Source organism: Catharus ustulatus, chromosome 15, assembly GCF_009819885.2.
Source record: "Catharus ustulatus isolate bCatUst1 chromosome 15, bCatUst1.pri.v2, whole genome shotgun sequence".
Classification (NCBI taxonomy): Eukaryota; Metazoa; Chordata; class Aves; order Passeriformes; family Turdidae; genus Catharus; species Catharus ustulatus.
In genome coordinates, this window is record NC_046235.1 from 12,039,928 (window position 1) to 12,058,144 (window position 18,217).

The 18,217-nt window shown below is 43.3% G+C and overlaps 1 protein-coding gene across 4 annotated transcripts; it reads left to right on the forward strand.

Annotated features, from left to right (window-relative positions):
* The first annotated feature begins 2,245 nt into the window (after positions 1 to 2,245).
* On the forward strand, positions 2,246 to 17,792 carry RUFY1 (RUN and FYVE domain containing 1). Of its 4 annotated transcripts, none has more exons than XM_033073326.2 (18): positions 2,246 to 2,554; positions 7,599 to 7,772; positions 8,092 to 8,209; positions 8,883 to 8,984; positions 9,315 to 9,438; positions 9,840 to 9,898; positions 10,629 to 10,694; positions 11,270 to 11,339; positions 11,792 to 11,893; positions 12,340 to 12,456; positions 12,785 to 12,952; positions 13,667 to 13,764; positions 14,199 to 14,318; positions 15,111 to 15,240; positions 15,666 to 15,760; positions 16,192 to 16,240; positions 16,406 to 16,483; positions 17,061 to 17,792. In XM_033073326.2, the coding sequence occupies exons 1-18, from the start codon at positions 2,287 to 2,289 to the stop codon at positions 17,202 to 17,204; spliced, it is 2,082 nt and encodes a 693-aa protein (XP_032929217.1). In that variant the 5' UTR covers positions 2,246 to 2,286; the 3' UTR covers positions 17,205 to 17,792. The 4 variants fall into 4 exon arrangements, with proteins under 4 accessions (XP_032929217.1, XP_032929218.1, XP_032929220.1 ...); XM_033073327.2 differs by having other exon boundaries at positions 2,527 to 2,612; XM_033073329.2 differs by lacking the exon at positions 2,246 to 2,554 and adding an exon at positions 6,781 to 6,856.
* Positions 17,793 to 18,217: the final 425 nt, after the last annotated feature.

The window sequence follows — 18,217 nt, forward strand, 5'->3', positions numbered from 1 at the left end:
GACACTTGAAATAAAATTATCAAATGTTTCTTTAATAGTAACATAAGAGAAGATATCACAGACTATGTGACAGCTTCACTTCATATTTTTACAAAACAGCTAATTGTGAGGCAACATAATGAGGTAACTCTTGGTTAACTCTTATGGTTAACTCTTATGTTTCAGTCACATTATGCCCTATTCTTCAGATGCATTGGGAAAAAAACATTCTTTTAATATTCAGAATTCTGCTTCTAGCTAAGACTACCTTCTCCACCCTGCCTCTAATATTGGGCAGTTAATGAAAGGCAGAAAATCACTATCAAGTCTCACTCCTGTCAAGAGGTATATTCATATATTCAGCTGCAAGACAGGAACCCACAGACCTGAGCTATTTCCTTACAAGCAGTCCAGTACTGCTGGAGTCCACAAAATGGAACAGAACTTATCTCCAGCAGCCTTTAGCAAAAGTATCTTGAAGCCTATACTTGGCTCTGAATCATGGGTGAATAAGAAGCTGCTGATCTCTGAATCCTCAACAAAAATTTAAGAGCTTCTGTGAGCTTTGTGTAACACAAGTTGTTAAATTTTCAGTGTCTAAAAAGCCGAAAAGACAGAATTGTTCATACAGTAGTTTGCATTAGGGGAAAAAAAAAATATATATATATATAGAGACCTGAAGATTTATATTGCTGCAAGACTAAGGAAATTGACCCTCAACTCTCCTATTCAATCCTCTTTCTCCTATTTCTTAAAAAAACAAACAAACAAACAAAAACCACCAAAACCAAACAAAAAACACAACAAACAGCCAAAATACTTTCCTCTGTGTAGCACAAAAAACACACACAGCATCTACCACCTCGTGACTAAACGAGTGACAGATCTCAAGCATATGCAGCTGCTGGATGGAAAAACAATTCACAAGCCATACATCAGTAGGCTGCAGCAGTATTTGAGGCACACAGAAGATCAAATTTTCATACTGGGTTATCTCAGTTCCCCTTCATAATAGACTTTTCTACCAAACCCAGCCCATACACGTCAATGAAGTGGCTTTACTAAGTAGTTTTGTTTTGATGACAGTGATAGGACAACCCCTTTTCACAGCAGTGCATTTGTCATTCCAATCTTCCACTTTAAGTCACAACGACTTGATTCATAGGCAGAGGTAACAGAGATCTCGTTAGGCTGTCACAACTTTTATGTGCAAATCTGAGACGTCAAAACACATTAATTTTTTTCTTGAAAATTATGTCTGGGGACACCGACAGCACTAAAAACCGGTACTTTTTGTTCCTTTCCTAACTTGTTCAAAGGTAAACTCTTTCTTCATCTTCCATGCCCTTTAACTCTGAACACCAGGCAAAGTGCTCAGTCCTGGCCAGGCCTGTCTGACAGCCCTGCTCTGCGGGCAGGTGCTTCACGGTGCTCCGGGATCCGCCCCGGGTCCCGGGACCTGCCGGGGCTTCGGGCCTGGCCGTGTTCCCGGCTCCCTCCCGGTTCCTGCCCGTGCTCCCGGTCCACTCCCGTTTCCTCCCCCAATTCTCCGTTCCCTCCCGTGTTCCCGGTTCCCTCGTGGTTCCTGCCCCAATTCCTGGAGCCCTCCCGGTTCCTGCCCGTGTTCCCGGTCCACTCCCGTTTCCTGCCCCAATTCTCCGTTCCCTCCCGGTTCCTGCCGTGTTCCCGATCCCCTCCCGTGTTCCCGGTTCCCTCCCGGTTCCTGCCCCAATTCCCGGTCCCCTTCCCTCCCGGTTCCTGCCCGTGTTCCCGTTCCCTCCCGGTTCCTGCCCCAAATCCCGGTCCCGTTCCCGGTTCCCTCCCGGTTCCTGCCCCACTTCCTGCCCCCGTTCCCGGTCCCTCCTCGTTCCTGCCCCAACTCCCGGTTCCCTCCCGGTTCCCGCCCCCGTTCCCGATCCCCTCCCGGTTCCTGCCGCCATTCCCGGTTCCCACCCCCGTTCCCGATCCCCTCCCGGTTCCTGCCCGCGTTCCCGGTTCCCTCCCGGTTCCTGCCCCAAATCCCGGTCCCGTTCCCGGTTCCCTCCCGGTTTCTGCCCCACTTCCTGCCCCCGTTCCCGGTCCCTCCCCGTTCCTGCCCCAACTCCCGGTTCCCTCCCGGTTCCCGCCCCCGTTCCCGATCCCCTCCCGCTTCCTGCCCCAATTCTGCATTCCCTCCCGGTTCCCGCCCCCGTTCCCGGTCCCTTCCCCGTTCCCGCCCCCGTTCCCGGTCCCCTCCCGGTTCCCTCCCCTCACCCGCGGCGGGGGCGGCTCCCTCGCCGCGGGCCGCGGTCATGTGACCCGTCCAAGATGGCTGCCGGGGAGTGCCGCGCCGCGCCCGCCGCGGGAAAGGAGGAAGATTTTGAGATTATTGACAAAAAACAGCTCCCTGACGCGGCCGAGCTGAGGAACGAGGAGAAGACGAAACCGGAGGAAGCGCGGTGGTCTGCTCCGATCTTGTCTCTGGCCAGGAAAGCCTCGGAAAACTTGGCGCTGAGCTATGGCAGCGCCCTGAAGTCCGCATCCCTGGTGGGATTGGTGTCCAAGCCCGGCAGCAGTGACAGCCCGGCAAAGACAAGTACGGCTCCGCTTCTTTAGTAAACTCGCTTTTGTGGTGCGCAAATGAGTTCGCTCCCGTAAGTGCTGCTGGGTCGTGTCAGTGGTGCATGGGTGTTACTTTGAATTTCTTTTTTTTTAAGATGCTGTAGTTTTGTATTGAAGTAAAATTAAACAAGCGACGCAGATGTAGAACTTAAGAAATGCATTATAACCAGAGGAAATCTAAACTCTTGTATTCAGAAAAAATTACTTTTGTTTTATTTGCTGCCTTTTCTCCTTTTTAAAGCACCAGCAGCCTGGCTGCACTGAGGGATCTCTCAAAATTCCACATCCTCCCTCGAGTGCTGCTGGTTCTGGGAAGGAATCTCTTTACCTTTCATGTCAGAGACTAGACAAGGAAACTAAGATACAGATTTAAGTTACTTTTAAACTACACTAAAAATGCCTAGAGTTTAACCACAGCTTGCTTTGTTCAACATTGGTATTTGTGGATCTAGCAGCCCTACAGATTTGTGGAACTTAGATCTCTTAGAAGTGCATTAAAATAACTTTAGTTGAATCATGTGGAAAATAAATCTCAGCAATATTCATAACGTGGGGGAAAAAACCCAAACCCATTCAAAATGCAGGAGAAATTGGGCCTGGAGCCTTGTACTCCAGAGTCTCAGACTGGTGCTTAATTGTTCTGGAGCACTGGAGCTCAGCTTTGCTCTGTTTGCTGCTGACCTTTTTGTTTTTAATGGTACTGAGTATTCAAAGGGAAGTGCCATGGAGTTGAGTTGGGACAACATGGGGCAATCTTACTGCTGATGGACTTCTGCATTTTTTGTGAAAATTCCTCAGTGTTGCGTAGTCAGAGTTGAAGATTAATTGTCCTGAAAAAATAGACACTTTTCTTTTCCTGCTTCTCAAAGTCTCACACCAAACTTCTCACAGGTTTGTTTCCCAAGTGCCCTTCTTGCACACCTGAGATCTAACCTGACAAAGTGCAGAATATCCCAGTTTCTTTTTGTTTGCTTTTTGAATAATGCTGTGGATAGATGTAATTGAAAACAATATACAGCATTTGGTAAGGGGCATGGAATAAAATTTTCTCTTACCTGAAATGAAGCTCCCACTTTTAAAGGAACTTTTACCATAATCTTTCAGCTTCTCCCTTGTCAAGTAAGGGAATACACCACAAACTTCCCACATTGTTCAAAAGATTTAGATAATATTTTGATAAGTTTAATGGAAAATTTTGTATGAAAAATCAGTTAATAACTTGTATATAAAATATGAACAGGCACTAAGGCACCTGTTCTACCTGTTCGATTTTATTTGCCTTTGACCAAGAACTTAAATATAATTTAAAGCAGGTATATAAGAAATAAGCCAAGGCCTGCAAGATTATTTGTGGAAAATGTGGAGCTTGTTGCCTGCTGTAATCTTTTGCCAGAAATTTTATAACCTCTATCTGCTACTTCAGATCTGTTGATCACATGTTCTAAATGCAAAAAACCCATCCTAAAACCAGTGTCTGCCACTTGCAGAGAGGCCAGAAGGTTCAAATCTAAAGAAAACGAATCAAGAAAGACTTGCAGTCCTAAAGACCAAGGGATGGAGAACTGTGAGCTTTCCTTTGTGCTTCAGTGTTTTCTGACTTCAAAGTGTGCTGAATAATTACAGTAAACAAGGCATGTGGCTTCAAAAAGATGTTGAAACAAATCTCTTGAGTTGAATAAGATACAAAACTGTGTGACTGCATTCTTAAAGATTGCAGCATCACATCTGTGATCTTTTGCACTGAGGTAACCTGATTTCTAATCTTTGATGCTTGGCTTTGGTAGTGTGTCTGATACCTGTTTATTTTGCATGTACCGACCTGCACAGTTTTGCAAAGGATGTACTTGACTGTGTAAATTTGCAACAGTGTAAAAAATATTGTTCAAGTAATTATTTAACATAATGCAAACCACTTCTTAGTTCATAAAGAGCATTTCATTCATGGTATTTTATTAAGTCTTGTGGGTAATATGTGTATCCTGAGCAAGGTGTAGAGGCAAACTATTCCTGGTAAGTAAAAATTCAGATTCTAAAAACTATCAAAATGGTTAGCATTGCTTTGAAACACCCAAAAAACTCACTGGTTTTCTGTTTGTGCAGCTTTTTTTCTGTTCCTAATGTGTAATCTGATACTACTGAGATCAAAATTCTAAATATTATGGTGCTTTTAATCCTCAGCCTCATGTCAAGACATTATACAGTTTTTGAGAGGCATCCATTGGCTATAGACAATATACAGTATACTCCTTATATATATATTTTTATACATGTATATATGTAATATAGTGTCTATTGATTATATACTATATATACTATTGTATATAGTATATATACAATGAACTATAGAGGTGCCTGCAGAGATGACAGCATTTTGTGTGTATTGTGGTTATTAAGGTCAGTTAGATTAGAATGACTCTGTTTTCCCTCTTCTGACACTAGGAGGAGTTTTGCTCTTTTTTAACCCTAAATTAACATCGTGAGCACGAAAGGAAAAATGCTGGAGAGACTTTTGCACAATCTTAAAAACACTGTTAACCACCTTGAGGGGGATTGACACAGGGCTGGAGCTTCTGCCACTGCTGTTTCTGCAGAGTGTGGCTGTGTGTGACCCACGGGTGACACAAAGACTGTGCTACTGAAACAGCAGTGGCTTAAAATGTGATTTTGGTGGTTGGCAGCTCCTGTCAGAGCCTGTAGGTGCCTTAAGAAGCAAGGGAGCTGGTCCTGGTCCCACTTCCCCTGCTGTCCCAAAACAGGTTCTTTTACTTGGTCTGCAAGAGGCCAATCCATGCACGGAGTGAAGGATTTGATTTATTTATTGTTTTGCACAGAAAGAGGCTGGGTGGCAAATCCACAAAGCCAGCAGTACTACCAAAACTTCTTACTATTTTAGGCATTAGGAATTAATGTTCAAAGGCATTAATGTTCATTGGCTACAAATTCCCTAGTTCTCTTATTAATTACTGTTCTGTTGTCTGTTGGTCACTGATATCCTCACTTCTCACACTCATTAGTCCACATGTTCAATCTGTCTGTTCTTTTGGGTCAGTGAGTTTCTTGGGTCAGTGGTCACAATCTGCCTGTCAGAATTACCTTCTACCCAGTCAGAGCTGACTGAGCACAGTTGCTGTGTTGGCTTTATGGGTTTCTTCCTTATCTTAGGGGTTCTGCCAAATGTCATAAAATCATAGAATATGCTGGGTTGGAAGGGACCCACTAGGATCATTGAGTCCAACTCCTAGCCCTGCACAGGACCATCCCCAAGAGTCACACCACTGAAGTGTTGTACAGATGCCCTTGAGCTCTGTCAGGCTTGGTGCTGTTACCGCTTCCATGAGGAGCCCATTCCAGTGCCCAACCACCCTGTGGCTGAAGAACCTTTTCCTGATTGCAACCTAAACCTCCCCTGACTCAGCTTCAGGCTATCCTTGTGGTGCACAAATTCTGCATCCTTTGAGTCCACTATCACTGCTGCATCCTTTTACTAACCTCCCATAGGCCTGAGGACACTGAAGGTGTCCAACCCTAAACCTTAGCAAGGCAATTCTACCAACCAGTGATTCGCCTTTGTAATGTTGCCTGGGAAGGCTGAGCTGGAAGAGAGACTAGACAGAGCAAAAGGAATAAAATAGGTGTTTATTGAAAGGATACACCTTAGGCAGTGCAAGAGCCTGACTGGGGCTGCACCCAAATCAAATCCAAGGTGGATCCCGGTCACGAGTTTTTACACTTTTATAAGTTTGGTTCATCTCCACATTGGGGTCAGTTGTCCAAGCACAGCCCCGGGCTATGAAGTCTCAGCCCCCTGGCTTGCCCCCTTCCCTCCGCGTTGTTTTTGCTTTTTGGGTACCAGTTGTCCTTGATTCTCCAGCCAAAAAGGAATTGTTTTGTCTAATTACCCTGTGAAGAGACCTTACCAACACCTAATATGAAGTTTCAGAGTTACGCACTAAACAGCAGAGATTCTGAAAAATATAAAAGCTAAAACCCAAGGCATCAGTAGCACTCGGGCGTCACTTACAGCTTGCTCGTTAGCTGATGTTTCACGGGTTAAATCACCCTTATCGTTACTTAGGCTTGAGATTGTACAAAGTTCGAAAAACATCCTTTCTGAAGTAATTCTGTACATATTCCACATTTTACAGCACGCCCGGCCGGGCCGAGCCCGCCCCGCGCCCCTCGCGCTGCTCTAAGATGGCGGCGGGCGCGGCCCCGCCCCCGCCGCGCGCGCTGTAGCCGTGGTAACGCGGCGGGCCGGGGTCCCTCAGCCGCTCAGGTACGGACCACGGGCCGGGGCTGGGCCGTGTCCCTCCCGGGGGCCGTGTCCCTCCCGGGGGCCGGGCGCGCCGCTGAGGGGGGGTTTACCCAACTCGCCCCCGCCGCAGGATGGAGGCCCAGCGGGGGCGTCGCGGCGAGGGGTCTTTAAAAGCTGCGCGGCGTCTCCGGGCAGATTGTCCCCAGGTACTCGGCACTGGGGACGCCACACCTCGAGTGCTGTGATCAGTTCGGGGCCCCTCGCTTCAGGAAGGGCATTGAGGGGCTGCAGCAGGCCCGCAGAGCAGAGCTGGGGAAGGTTCTGGAGCACGGATCCTGTAAGGAGCGGCTGAGGGAGTGGAGGGTGTTTAGTCTGGGGAAAAGCAGGCTCGGGGGTGGCTTTATCATTCTCTACAAGTCCCTGGCAGCAGGCTGTAGCCAGGTGGGAGTCGGTCTGTTCTCCCAGGCAGCCGGTGATAAGACAACAGGAGATATAATCTTACACTGCACCAGGGGAGGTTTAGGCTGGACATTAGGAAGTATTTTTTCACAGAAAGGTGATTGATTATATGTTGGAATGGGCAGCCCAGGGAAGTGGTGGACTCACTGTCCTCAGAGCTATTTAAAGACAAACTGGATCTGGTACTCAGTGCTCTGGCCTAGTTTAATCATACATTGGACTGGATGATCTCAGAGGTCTTTACCAGCCTCATTGATTCTGTGACTGTAAAGCAGCTTTCCTTTCCCCACTCCTGTGCCCCCAGGTACACGGTGTCACACCATGGAGGAGCGTGCCAACCTCATGAACATGATGAAGCTCAGCATCAAAATCCTCATCCAGTCAGCCCTGAGCCTGGGCCGGACCCTGGACTCCGACTTCCCACCACTGCAGCAGTTCTTCGTGGTGCTGGAGCACTGCCTCAAGCACGGGCTCAAAGGTGGGCACTGGCTGCCAGGCAGAGGAGAAGCAGGTCAAGGAGTCTCTGTCATGTCCTGCTATGGCTCCAGCTTGACTTCTGAATGACATTATTAATTCTGTAAACATACGATGCTAACCAGTAATACAAATACAACTATGTGGTTAGGTTTGTACACTGTATTTTCTGCCTCCTAAACTGTCAGAGTATTTTTAGTGCTCCCTTTCCACAGACATGTTACAAGCTGATAAGACAAAGTAACAAAGTAAATTTTGTCTAAAATTCTGGAGCTGGAAGCCTATCATTTTTCCTCACAAATCTCTCTGTATGTTCCCTTTAGTGAAGAAGACTTTTATTGGACAGAACAAATCGTTTTTTGGTCCTTTGGAACTTGTGGAAAAACTTTGTCCTGAAGCATCAGATATAGCAACTAGTGTTAAAAATCTGCCAGAGTTGAAGTAAGTTAATTGTTGGGGATGATGCTTTTTGCTCATGTTGCTGGGAATAGGAGTCCTTCAAGTAGTCTTTTAGCTTCCTTAACAACCTCTTATTCCCAAAGAAAAAACAATAGGGCATGTAGAAGCATTGACTTCTCCAAGAGATAAGGAGGATATCTCAAAATATTCTGAGTTTCTGACTCAAACAATGCTGTCAGATTGAAAACATTGGAAACTTTTATAACCTTGCTAAAAATAACTGAAGTCTTCACAGGCATTTTTTCCTGTTCTTTACCCCACTTTCATGATTTTATGTCATTTTGTGTGTGTGCTGGTAGTATTTGATTTGAGTAATTCAGGATGATTGAAATATACTTGATTTTAATACTAGGATGTATTAATAGTTGGGTTATGGTGGTAGTTGACAACATGTATGTTTAAGAAGACTTTACAATATATTTTCCCTGAAGAATGGAATATACTTAAATGTTCTTGTGTTCTGGAGACAGCAGTTAATTTTCCCAGAGATTTGTTGTTGTTTTTTAGTAAATAATATCTTTCCCCTCATTTTGTAAACTGAGAATTTTGCATTGTACAAATCTAATAATAGACTATTTAATAATAGAATATTTAATATTTAATAATAGAATAAAAGCACCTTTGTTTTACCAAAACATGCAACTTTTCATTTTAGGACTGCTGTGGGCAGAGGGAGGGCTTGGCTTTATCTAGCACTCATGCAAAAGAAACTGGCAGATTATCTCAAAGTACTCCTGGACCATAAGCATCTGTTAAGGTAACAGCACAGATTATATTCCTGAATATTCCTGAATCACTGACATCTCCTGTGGCTCCAGGGAGAGTCATTAATTGACCTTAAATTTAACAAGTTTAAGCTTGTTCTTGCAGCCTGCAGAGGAGGCAAGTGGTTAATTGTTTTTGCTGTGAAAATACAAAGGAATTTGCAGAGTTTTCTGAAAGTTTTAAATCTTCTGTCTTATGCAATAAATGAGTGAGAACTCAGCCGAGTTTTGTAAAGGCTGCATTATTGTTTATATTATTTCAGTGATAGAAGTGCCATTGTAATTGTTTGATGTGCAGTGATGCCTTATACTGTCTGTTCCAGTGAATTTTATGAACCTGATGCATTGATGATGGAGGAGGAAGGAGCAGTTATTGTGGGTCTACTGGTTGGACTGAATGTTATTGATGCAAACCTCTGCTTGAAAGGAGAAGACTTGGATTCCCAGGTGAAGATTAAAGCTTAAATAGGATCAGTTGGTATAAGATTCTTGTAGATTAAGTACGTCTATAAATACTTTATTGAGATGGGTCCAGATTTCTTTCCAGCATGGCCTGTGTTGAAGCTTGTTGGGTTTCCCTCAGTGAATTGAAAGAAAGTAGCAGTTTATAGGAATACTGTCAAAACTAATAACTGCAAGGAAACTAGTCACACATAATGTGGTTACTTTGATGCTTTTATGATAAATGCTAGCTTGTATGTTTGCATCAGCTAGGAAGAATACAGGTATTATTTGTCTCTCTAAATCTAAACTTCAATTTTTTATAATTTTCCAAATATACAGTAATGCCTGCTTGTACACATAATTGCATTGTGAAGGTGTGTTAATATCTTAAATATATTTTGCAGGTTGGAGTGATTGATTTTTCCTTGTACCTTAAGGAAACACAGGACACTGATGGCAAACAGTATGTATGGTGAATTAATAATTCTAAACCATTACAGTTTTTGTAGAACAAAAGCTCTCTGTCAGACAATGAGTCAGAGGATGGGAGTGCTGGAAATCTCAAACTATTAATCATCCAAAAGGGAGAACCCAAACCAGATTTTGTTACTTAAACAAAAGTAGTGTCTTTCAGAGACTGAATTTGTGGTGGTTTTAAAAATAATTTGGAGAGTTTGAGCCTTGAGCTGGACCAAATTAAAAGTACACAAAATATTAGATTGTGGTTTTATTTGGTTTTAGAAGAGATGATTTGCCAAGTCACCCATTGCCAACTCACTGCTTTGTTTCTAAGCACAGTTTCAGAAACCTTCTCAACTAAGTAGCTGTCTTTGAGGGAGAGATCAGTTTTGGAGGAAAAAATGTAATTTTAAGTGAAATATTAGATTTGAGACTGCAGTTACCAGCACAGATCGGGTCTTCTAAGGTCTTCTAAGACCTGTAGCAAATGATCTTTGTGTTTTATGTGCTTCTGTCACTTCAGAGAACTTCTCTGTGGAGCTGCTGAGAAGCAGCCAAGCAGCTGCTTCACCTCCCTGGTGCTTCTGATCCAGCTCAGACACAAGTATTTTTATAAGGAAAGATAGAAGATTTTAGCTCAGTTTGCAGGTCTATGCTGAAAGCCCTAGTACAGAATAGCACTTTAGAATGAAGGAGTTTCTTCTCAATAAATAAATTTTTGCTTTTACAACTAGAGATGGAGGGATCACAGCTGTTCTTGACCAGAAGCACTATGTGGAAGAACTGAACCGACATCTAAGGTGGGATTTTCATCTATTCTCATATACAAACACTTGTCCTTTTTAGCTTTTCCAGCATAGCTTTGCATGCCTCTGCTGCCAGTCTTGTAGATTTTTGTTTGATATTGAAATGCCTTTTCTGATTATTTCCCAAAAATGTTAGCTTCATTTTGTAGTCCTACTCTTCTGTGGGTGCATGCAATGCAGAAAGCGTGTGCAATAGTTTACTTTTTTGAGTGATTAACAGAACTATTTTTTTCAAGAGAAACTATTACAAGTGCATCTGAAAATTCATTCCTTAGAGGAAGAGTCTCTGCTCTTTCCCCCATGGGTTGCCCACTGGGAGGAGCTGGCCTTCTTTACCCTCTTGAGCAGGAGAGGTGAAAGCTAAGCCAGCACAGGGCTGCCAGCAGAAGGACATGGTCCTCTCAGTGCTTGAGAGTGACAGTTGTTCTTTCTCAGAGTTTTCCCCAGCTCACCAAAGTCCTTAATTTTTAACAAATGCAAGATGGTAAAAATACTGTTGAGGATGGGAGTAAAAGTTGAACATTGACACTCTGTTTATTGCTTTTATGCATCTCTCTTCCTTGCTACAGTTGCACGGTTGCAGATCTCCAGAACAAAATAGACTGTTTAGAAAAGACCAATTCAAAACTCCAGGAAGAGGTTTGTATCTGCTCTGTTAAATATTTCTCACAGTTCTTCTCCATCAGAAACAAAACTATCTAAGACTGTACCTTATACCTGAAATATTTGAGTAGATACTGGTGAGCTGTGGGGACTGGATGGACTGGCATGGGTTGGTGTAACTTCTAGGTCATGCCACAGATCCAGGGTGGATTTTAGCCTTTTACACTATGGTGCATTTCTTTGCTCAGTTAATACTTAAAATTAATTGATGAGGGTATGAAGCAGAAGTTGATGAACAAATGTTGGTGAGTACAGTAATTTTGGCTGACAGTGGGTACAGCTGCAGAAGGATCAGGCAGCTCCTGGGGAGAGCAAAAGGGGAAGTAAGCAGCACAGCTGCTGCAGAGACTGAGCTGCTGACTTCAGAATTGCTCCAGATGCTGCATGATTGCGCAGTGATTAAATATAGATCTGTTCTCTTCATACAGCTTGCAGCAGCTACTGACAGAATTGGATCCCTTCAGGAGGAGCAGCAGCAGCTAAAACAACAGAATGAATTAATTCGTGAACGGAGTGAGAAAAGTGTAGAGGTGGGACACCTATTTAGAGATGATGAGGATCCTTAAAATAAGTGAACTCTTTTGATCAGCTGTAGTGAGTTCTCCCGTGCCCACGGTGCACTGGAGTGCTCAGCATAGTTGAGCACGTTGTTATGCAGGTCACTGGGTTTGAGTGTTGCATGCTCAGGCATTAGATTTTACTGTTCTTTACTACACACCCAAAAATACACTTGCAGAAGAACAAAGGAAGAACGAATTCAAAGAAATAGAAGTATGAAAGTAAAAAGTGTGACGTATTAAAGTATTTTTATCATTACTGTATCTTTGAAATTTCAGCTTATTAATGTTTGCCAGGTCATTGATTGTAAAACAGTAGGATTTTACTTGAAGTAGCACATTGAAACACTGTGTTACACACAAGAATTAAAGGGATACTTTAAATACTTTGTAATCTTATGTAGCTATGTTCCTTGTAGGTAACAAAAGAGGATACAAAAGTAGAATTGGATACTTACAAGCAGTCACGCCAAGGTCTTGATGAAATGTACAGTGATGTTTGGAAGCAGTTGAAAGAAGAAAAAAAAATCAGGCTGGTAAGGAAACTTAACTAGAGAAAGTGAAGTGAAAGACACGGGATTCAGCCTGCTGTAACATTACAAATACAAGATGACAGCTGTGTACCTTTTGCAGCTGTTCCCAATTCATAGAACAATTGCAAGCAAGATGCTGGGCTTTGGTCATTAACAGTGTCTGTCATTTCCCAGCATTGGGAACTGGGGCTTTTGGAATGTTTAAATAAAAGGCCTCTTTTTAAGAAACCACTGGCGTTATTATAGCATAGACCCATTTTGGGTATGGGGTTATCTGAGTTTTATTCCTGACCTTTGGCTGCGTAGCAGTAACTAGGAATCTCTTTGTAAGGAATTAGAGAAAGAGTTGGAGCTACAAATTGGAATGAAAACAGAAATGGAAATTGCCATGAAACTTCTGGAAAAAGATACTCATGAAAAACAAGACACTTTAGTTGCCCTTCGCCAACAGTTAGAAGAAGTGAAGGCCATTAACTTGCAGATGTTTCACAAATCTCAGGTGTGTACAGGGGGCTGGGGATGGTTTTGTTTGGGTGGGTTGTGGTTTTATGTTGTTTTTTTCAGTTGAACAAAACTGTATGATAAGCATTTCTACAAGGAAGCCATGGTCTAGCAGTGCTCACACAAAATACACAGAGCTTATTTCCATTAATGAAAAAAAGTTTAACTAGCCTCTCCCTGCATGAAGTGAGAGTTCAGCAAGCCTTAGTCTCCCACAGCTGGTGCCAGAAATCCAGAGGGGATTTCTCTCAATTTTTATGGCCTATTTCCTAATGCCTGTTCAGGCTTTACCCAGGTCTTTGCCTCCTTCCCAAACATTTGCAAGTCAGTGAAACCCCTGAGATGTGCCTTTGCTTTTTATTTATTTGGTTTTTTTGGGGTTTTTTTGCTTCCTGGTTCCATGCCCACTGAGTGCAGTTTTTACATTCAAATCATCACTGGTATTCTTATCCTGTCAGTTTAATCTGGTTTATTTCTTCAGGCTTTTTCTGAAGAGAACATTTTTGGCTTGTAGCTGATCTCGTAGGTCAAAGCTTAGTTAAGGTGGTTTGGGTTTTTTCTGAGGTTGTAATAAAACAGTTGGAGCAATGTCTGCTCTGGCATTATCAGCATTTTGTTTGCACATTCCAGTCGGACCCAGGCATGGCCTTTAGCAAGCTGAACATTCTTTATCTGGTGGCAGACTTTAAACACTGTTCACTATTTCCTACAGAATGCAGAGTGTTCATTACAACAGAAAACAGAAGCAATATCCACTTTTGAAGGAAAAACAAATGAGATGATGTCCTCTATGAAACGAATGGAAGAGAGGTAATAATTGCAAGATCAGAAAGTCAACATTGAAGTCAGTAGAAAGCTTCCAGTGTAAACCTTTTCAGGATGACCTTCCATATGCCCCACAGACATTTGGGCCTGTGTGCCAGCATGAGCTTTTTTTTTCTCCATCCTTCTGTGCTTGCTGTTCTCACTTCCCAGGCAAACATGCCAATAACTGACTGGAAAGCCATAGCTCTTTCCATAAGCAGGCTGTTGAAAAACATCTTAACTTCACTTTAAAAACAGGTGTGACTTTGCTTTTGGGTTTTTTTCTCAGAAACAGCTGCTTTCAAAATCATTTTTTTCTCCACTAGCATTTTCAGTTCAAGCTTTTGTAAAGATCTCTGTGGTAACTCTAAAAGAAGAGGGTGAGAGGGTGCAGGGAAGGAGTGAATTGGAAACAAATGTCTGTGTTCCTTCCCGTGTAGGCTGCAGCAGGCAGAGAAGGCCAGGCAGGCAGCAGAGGAACGGTGCAATAAGATGAAGCAGGAGCTGGCTGGGAGGCTCGACTCGTGCCGGCAGCAGATGGCCCAGCTGGACTGCAAATGGTATTTAATCTGAGCAGGTGTTTTGCTTCCCTTTGCCATTTCTTTAAGAAGTGTTTTCTACTCCTTTTATGCTCAGGTCGAAGGACAGGATGAGTTTGAAATTCTGTTGACTTCAGCATTGACAGATGTATGCAAGACCCAAGGAAGCACAGCACTTCTGTACAGTGTGCTGCTAGCATGAGGATTTTGATATGTTTTTTCCAGAATGTCTAATTTAGAGCACAGAGTAACAGCAAAAATCTGCCCATTCCAGCTAGCAATGGAGTTTTCAATTGCTTTTTTAATAAATCAGGAGATAAGTGTGGTCATGCTTGTAGGCTGAGCATAGAGCTGACTGTCATCCAAAGGGACTGGGACTTTTGAAGGGAGTGTGACTGTGTTCTTGGGGAATGTTAATCCTCTAAAGATTTCTAATACTGATAGAAAAAGCCTCTTTCACTGTTCAGACTTCAGGGTAGAGTGTCTCCTTTAAACACAACACTTTAAACACAGGTGGTGAAATATTTATTTGTGGGGATTGGTTTCTTTGGGGGTCTTTTGGTTGGTTATATTTCTTCTAGTCCTTCATTGCTGTTTGTTTTCTGTGACCTAAAAATGTTAACATATGTTAAATGTTAACAGTGTTAACATTTTTGATGTCTGCTGCCTGTTCTTTCCTTTCCCAGAACACCACTCTAGTTCTGCTCTCTTTTGGACAAGATTTCTACTTCTCACACTGTTGCTATCCTTAAGTGCTGTAGGATATTCTTCTGCTATAGGGTTTTTTTTTTAGAATGAATTATTTTTAAATAGCTCAACTCTGGAAAAGGAGTTAAAATCCGAAAAGGAACAGAGACAAACTTTGCAAAAAGAACTGCACCAAGAGAAGGATGCAACTACTCTGCTTAAAACAGAATTGCAGCAGATGGAAGGACTGAAAAAGGTATGCACAATTTCAACCATTCAGAACAACTGAATGTGATCTATTTTTTAAGCATGAGCATTCTTGTTAACCTGAAGAGGATTTGATGCCACATATGGAGCAGTTTCTGAGGACACAATTGTGCACCTCTATCTGTCTGTGTGCTCCTGTGTTGGCACATGCCATGTTCTAGCTGTGTTAAAGGATGTTCAAAGCCTAAAAATCTTCCTTTTCTTGGTAAATATGATTAAATGATTCCATTGTTTGTGCAGAACCTGTGGGTAGTTTTCGATGTAATTTTAAAAATGAAGCCTTAGAAATAGGGGCATTTCCAAAGGAGCTGATTCTTGTGAACTGCTTGGGTAGTTTGGGAAGACTGATTGAGGTTATAGGTCAAACAGTGCACAAATGCACAAAAAACCTTGATTTTGTGGTTGATTTTATAGGAACTGAGAAAACTGCAAGATGAGAAGCAGCAGCTGAAGAAGGTCCGTGAGGAGCAGGAACAAGCTCTTCAAGAAATGGGACTTCATCTCAGCCAGTAAGTTCTAGGGAACAGAACTCCTGTAAGTGCCATAAGCTGGAGTATCAGACTAATACCAAGAATTTTAAATGCCATCTACTTATAAAAATCAATTGATCTGAGAATTTTAGGAGGCAATTACTATGTATGAGAAACTAAAGAGCCGTGAAATGAAAGTGAGGGATCTTGTCAGAATGAGCTGGCTGAGAGGAAACATTAAAGGAAATGTTTATAGTGGAACTGTGCTTTTCCTACATTCTTCTGTTTATATTGAAAAAGAGGCAGACCCCGAGTTGACAAAGTTTCTCAGTCATAGTGAGTGGTTCAGAGGGGTAACAGGGAAGTGACTGAAGAATTGGGGTTTGGGTTCAGTGTCTCAATAGTGGAATGGCAGGGAAAACCAATCACAACTAAATAAAAAGTCATGCAGGGCATAATTTTTTTTCCAGATCGAAGCTGAAGATGGAAGACATTAAAGAAGTAAATAAAGCACTAAAGGTACTGTTTCCTGGATATTTTGACTAAGCATATGAATTTAATTTAACACCTTCAAATTTCACCCTGGTTATTCTGCTTTAAAAGGAGGCTTTTGAAAAATACCAAAAACAGTGGTAAAATACCTCTAAAAGTATCTCCAGCATGGTTTTAATTCCAATTTTCCAGGGTCATACATGGCTGAAGGATGATGAAGCAACCCACTGCAAACAATGTAAAAAGGAATTCTCTATCTCAAGAAGGAAGGTAATGTTGTTCAGCAGATTATTTTTAAATAATCCATGGAAAACAAAAGTGGTGCTGTTGCATACCTTGCTAGGGAAGACTGAACCTGTACCAATTCCGAATCTTGTTGGCATGATAAATACATAGGGAATAATTTGGCATTTACCACCCAAACATACTTTTGCTTCAGTGCTCTCGGTGGGGAGCTGCTTTGGCTGTGTTCAGGCTTCCTTCCCGGCTGAGCAGGCACTGCTCAGTGCCCGGCCCGCGGTGTGGGACAGCGCGGGACCCGGCAGCCGTGGGGAGCCGATCCCAGCGCGGCCTTTCCCTGGGCGGCCAGGCCCGGCCCGCTCCTGCTCCCGCTCCTGGGCTGTTCCCGAGCCGGGGCGGGTGCAGCTCCTGGCCGCGGAGGGAGCGCGGCTGCGCTGGGATCCCGCCCTGTGCACGGCCCTGCGCAGGAGGAAGTGCTGCTGGGAGCGCTGGGCTTGGTGGGAAGTGGAGGCATTCAGTGGACTCGGACACAGTTCCCAAAGCCTGACTTCTCTCTCTTTGATGCTATTTTTAGGCAGCTCTGCTCATTCTGACTCTGTTTTTGTAGCACCACTGCAGAAACTGCGGGGACATCTTCTGCAACACTTGTTCCAGTAATGAACTCGCGCTGCCATCGTACCCAAAACCCGTCCGTGTCTGTGATAATTGTCACACATTACTGCTCCAGCAGTGCTCCTCTAACTCCTCCTAAGGCTCTCCCACCCTTGACAGAGCCACTTTAACATTGGAAAGTAGCCATTATTTTTTTAATTCTGAATCGCAGGTATCTTCTCTGCAGCAGACTGGACTGGCTGGTCTGATAATTTCCACTGTAAGATCAGTGTAAATTAATTTGTAGGTATTGTGCAAGATAATGCTTCTCCAACTGTAATAATTAAGAAGCTTATATCAACTGTAATTTCCCTAAAGTTCTATTTGAAACTAAGATTCATTTTTCTGATTTTTATAGATATTTGTATTAAAATTTGTATATGGCATTTCTACGTTTATTTGATCCCTGTAGACATCATTGTCTCTGTACATGAACTTAATTTCTTTACCTTCACTGTAGGTGCTCCTGTGTATTCCCCTGGCTCATGTACAGTTTTGTATTTGCTCTAAGTCAGTCAGAGAGGAAAAGGTCGATTTATGAATTGTCTATAGAAAGCTTTATAAGGAGTGTCAATGAATGTGCCTTCAGTTCACTGCAGAGTCAAAAACTGCACGTTATACTTGTTCTGGAAGTCGCTGTGACCACAGTGCAGTAGTTACACAATAAAGTCTTTTGCAAATACTGAAAGCAAGCAAAGTTCTAATTTTTAACATCTGTCAGTCACAGATCCTATAAGAGGATGTTCTTGTCCAGCCCTGCAGATCCAGGGTTTAAGCTAAAGGCACCAGAATGTGTCTGGGATACCTGACCAAGGCTGTGGTATTCCCTGGAAGGTGCCTGATGAAGCCACAGCTCTGCTGCTGGAACTGACTCCAGCTCGCTTTGTCCACCCCTGGGGACAGAGGGGAAGCAGCTGCTGCCCCAGCCCCAGAGCACCTGGTCCCTGTCCTGCCAAGCCTGGGCTCAGCTGCACTGGGGATCCCAAAGGAGTTTGTGTTCCTGTGCCAGTGCACAGGGCTGTCACCTCACCAGCAGCATGGGGAAGGCAGCGCTGTCCCCAGCAGCACCCACAGCACCTGGGAGGATCCCAGGTTCCAGGGCAGCTCTTGGAC

Bases quoted from the DNA above. Each gene is read 5' to 3' on its own strand.
- RUFY1 (XM_033073326.2), top strand. From the start codon at position 2,287: ATGGCTGCCGGGGAGTGCCGCGCCGCGCCCGCCGCGGGAAAGGAGGAA. The intron at 8,985-9,314 runs GTAACAGCACAG...TGTCTGTTCCAG, and splicing joins GACCATAAGCATCTGTTAAG to TGAATTTTATGAACCTGATG. The intron at 15,241-15,665 runs GTATGCACAATT...TTGATTTTATAG, and splicing joins AGATGGAAGGACTGAAAAAG to GAACTGAGAAAACTGCAAGA.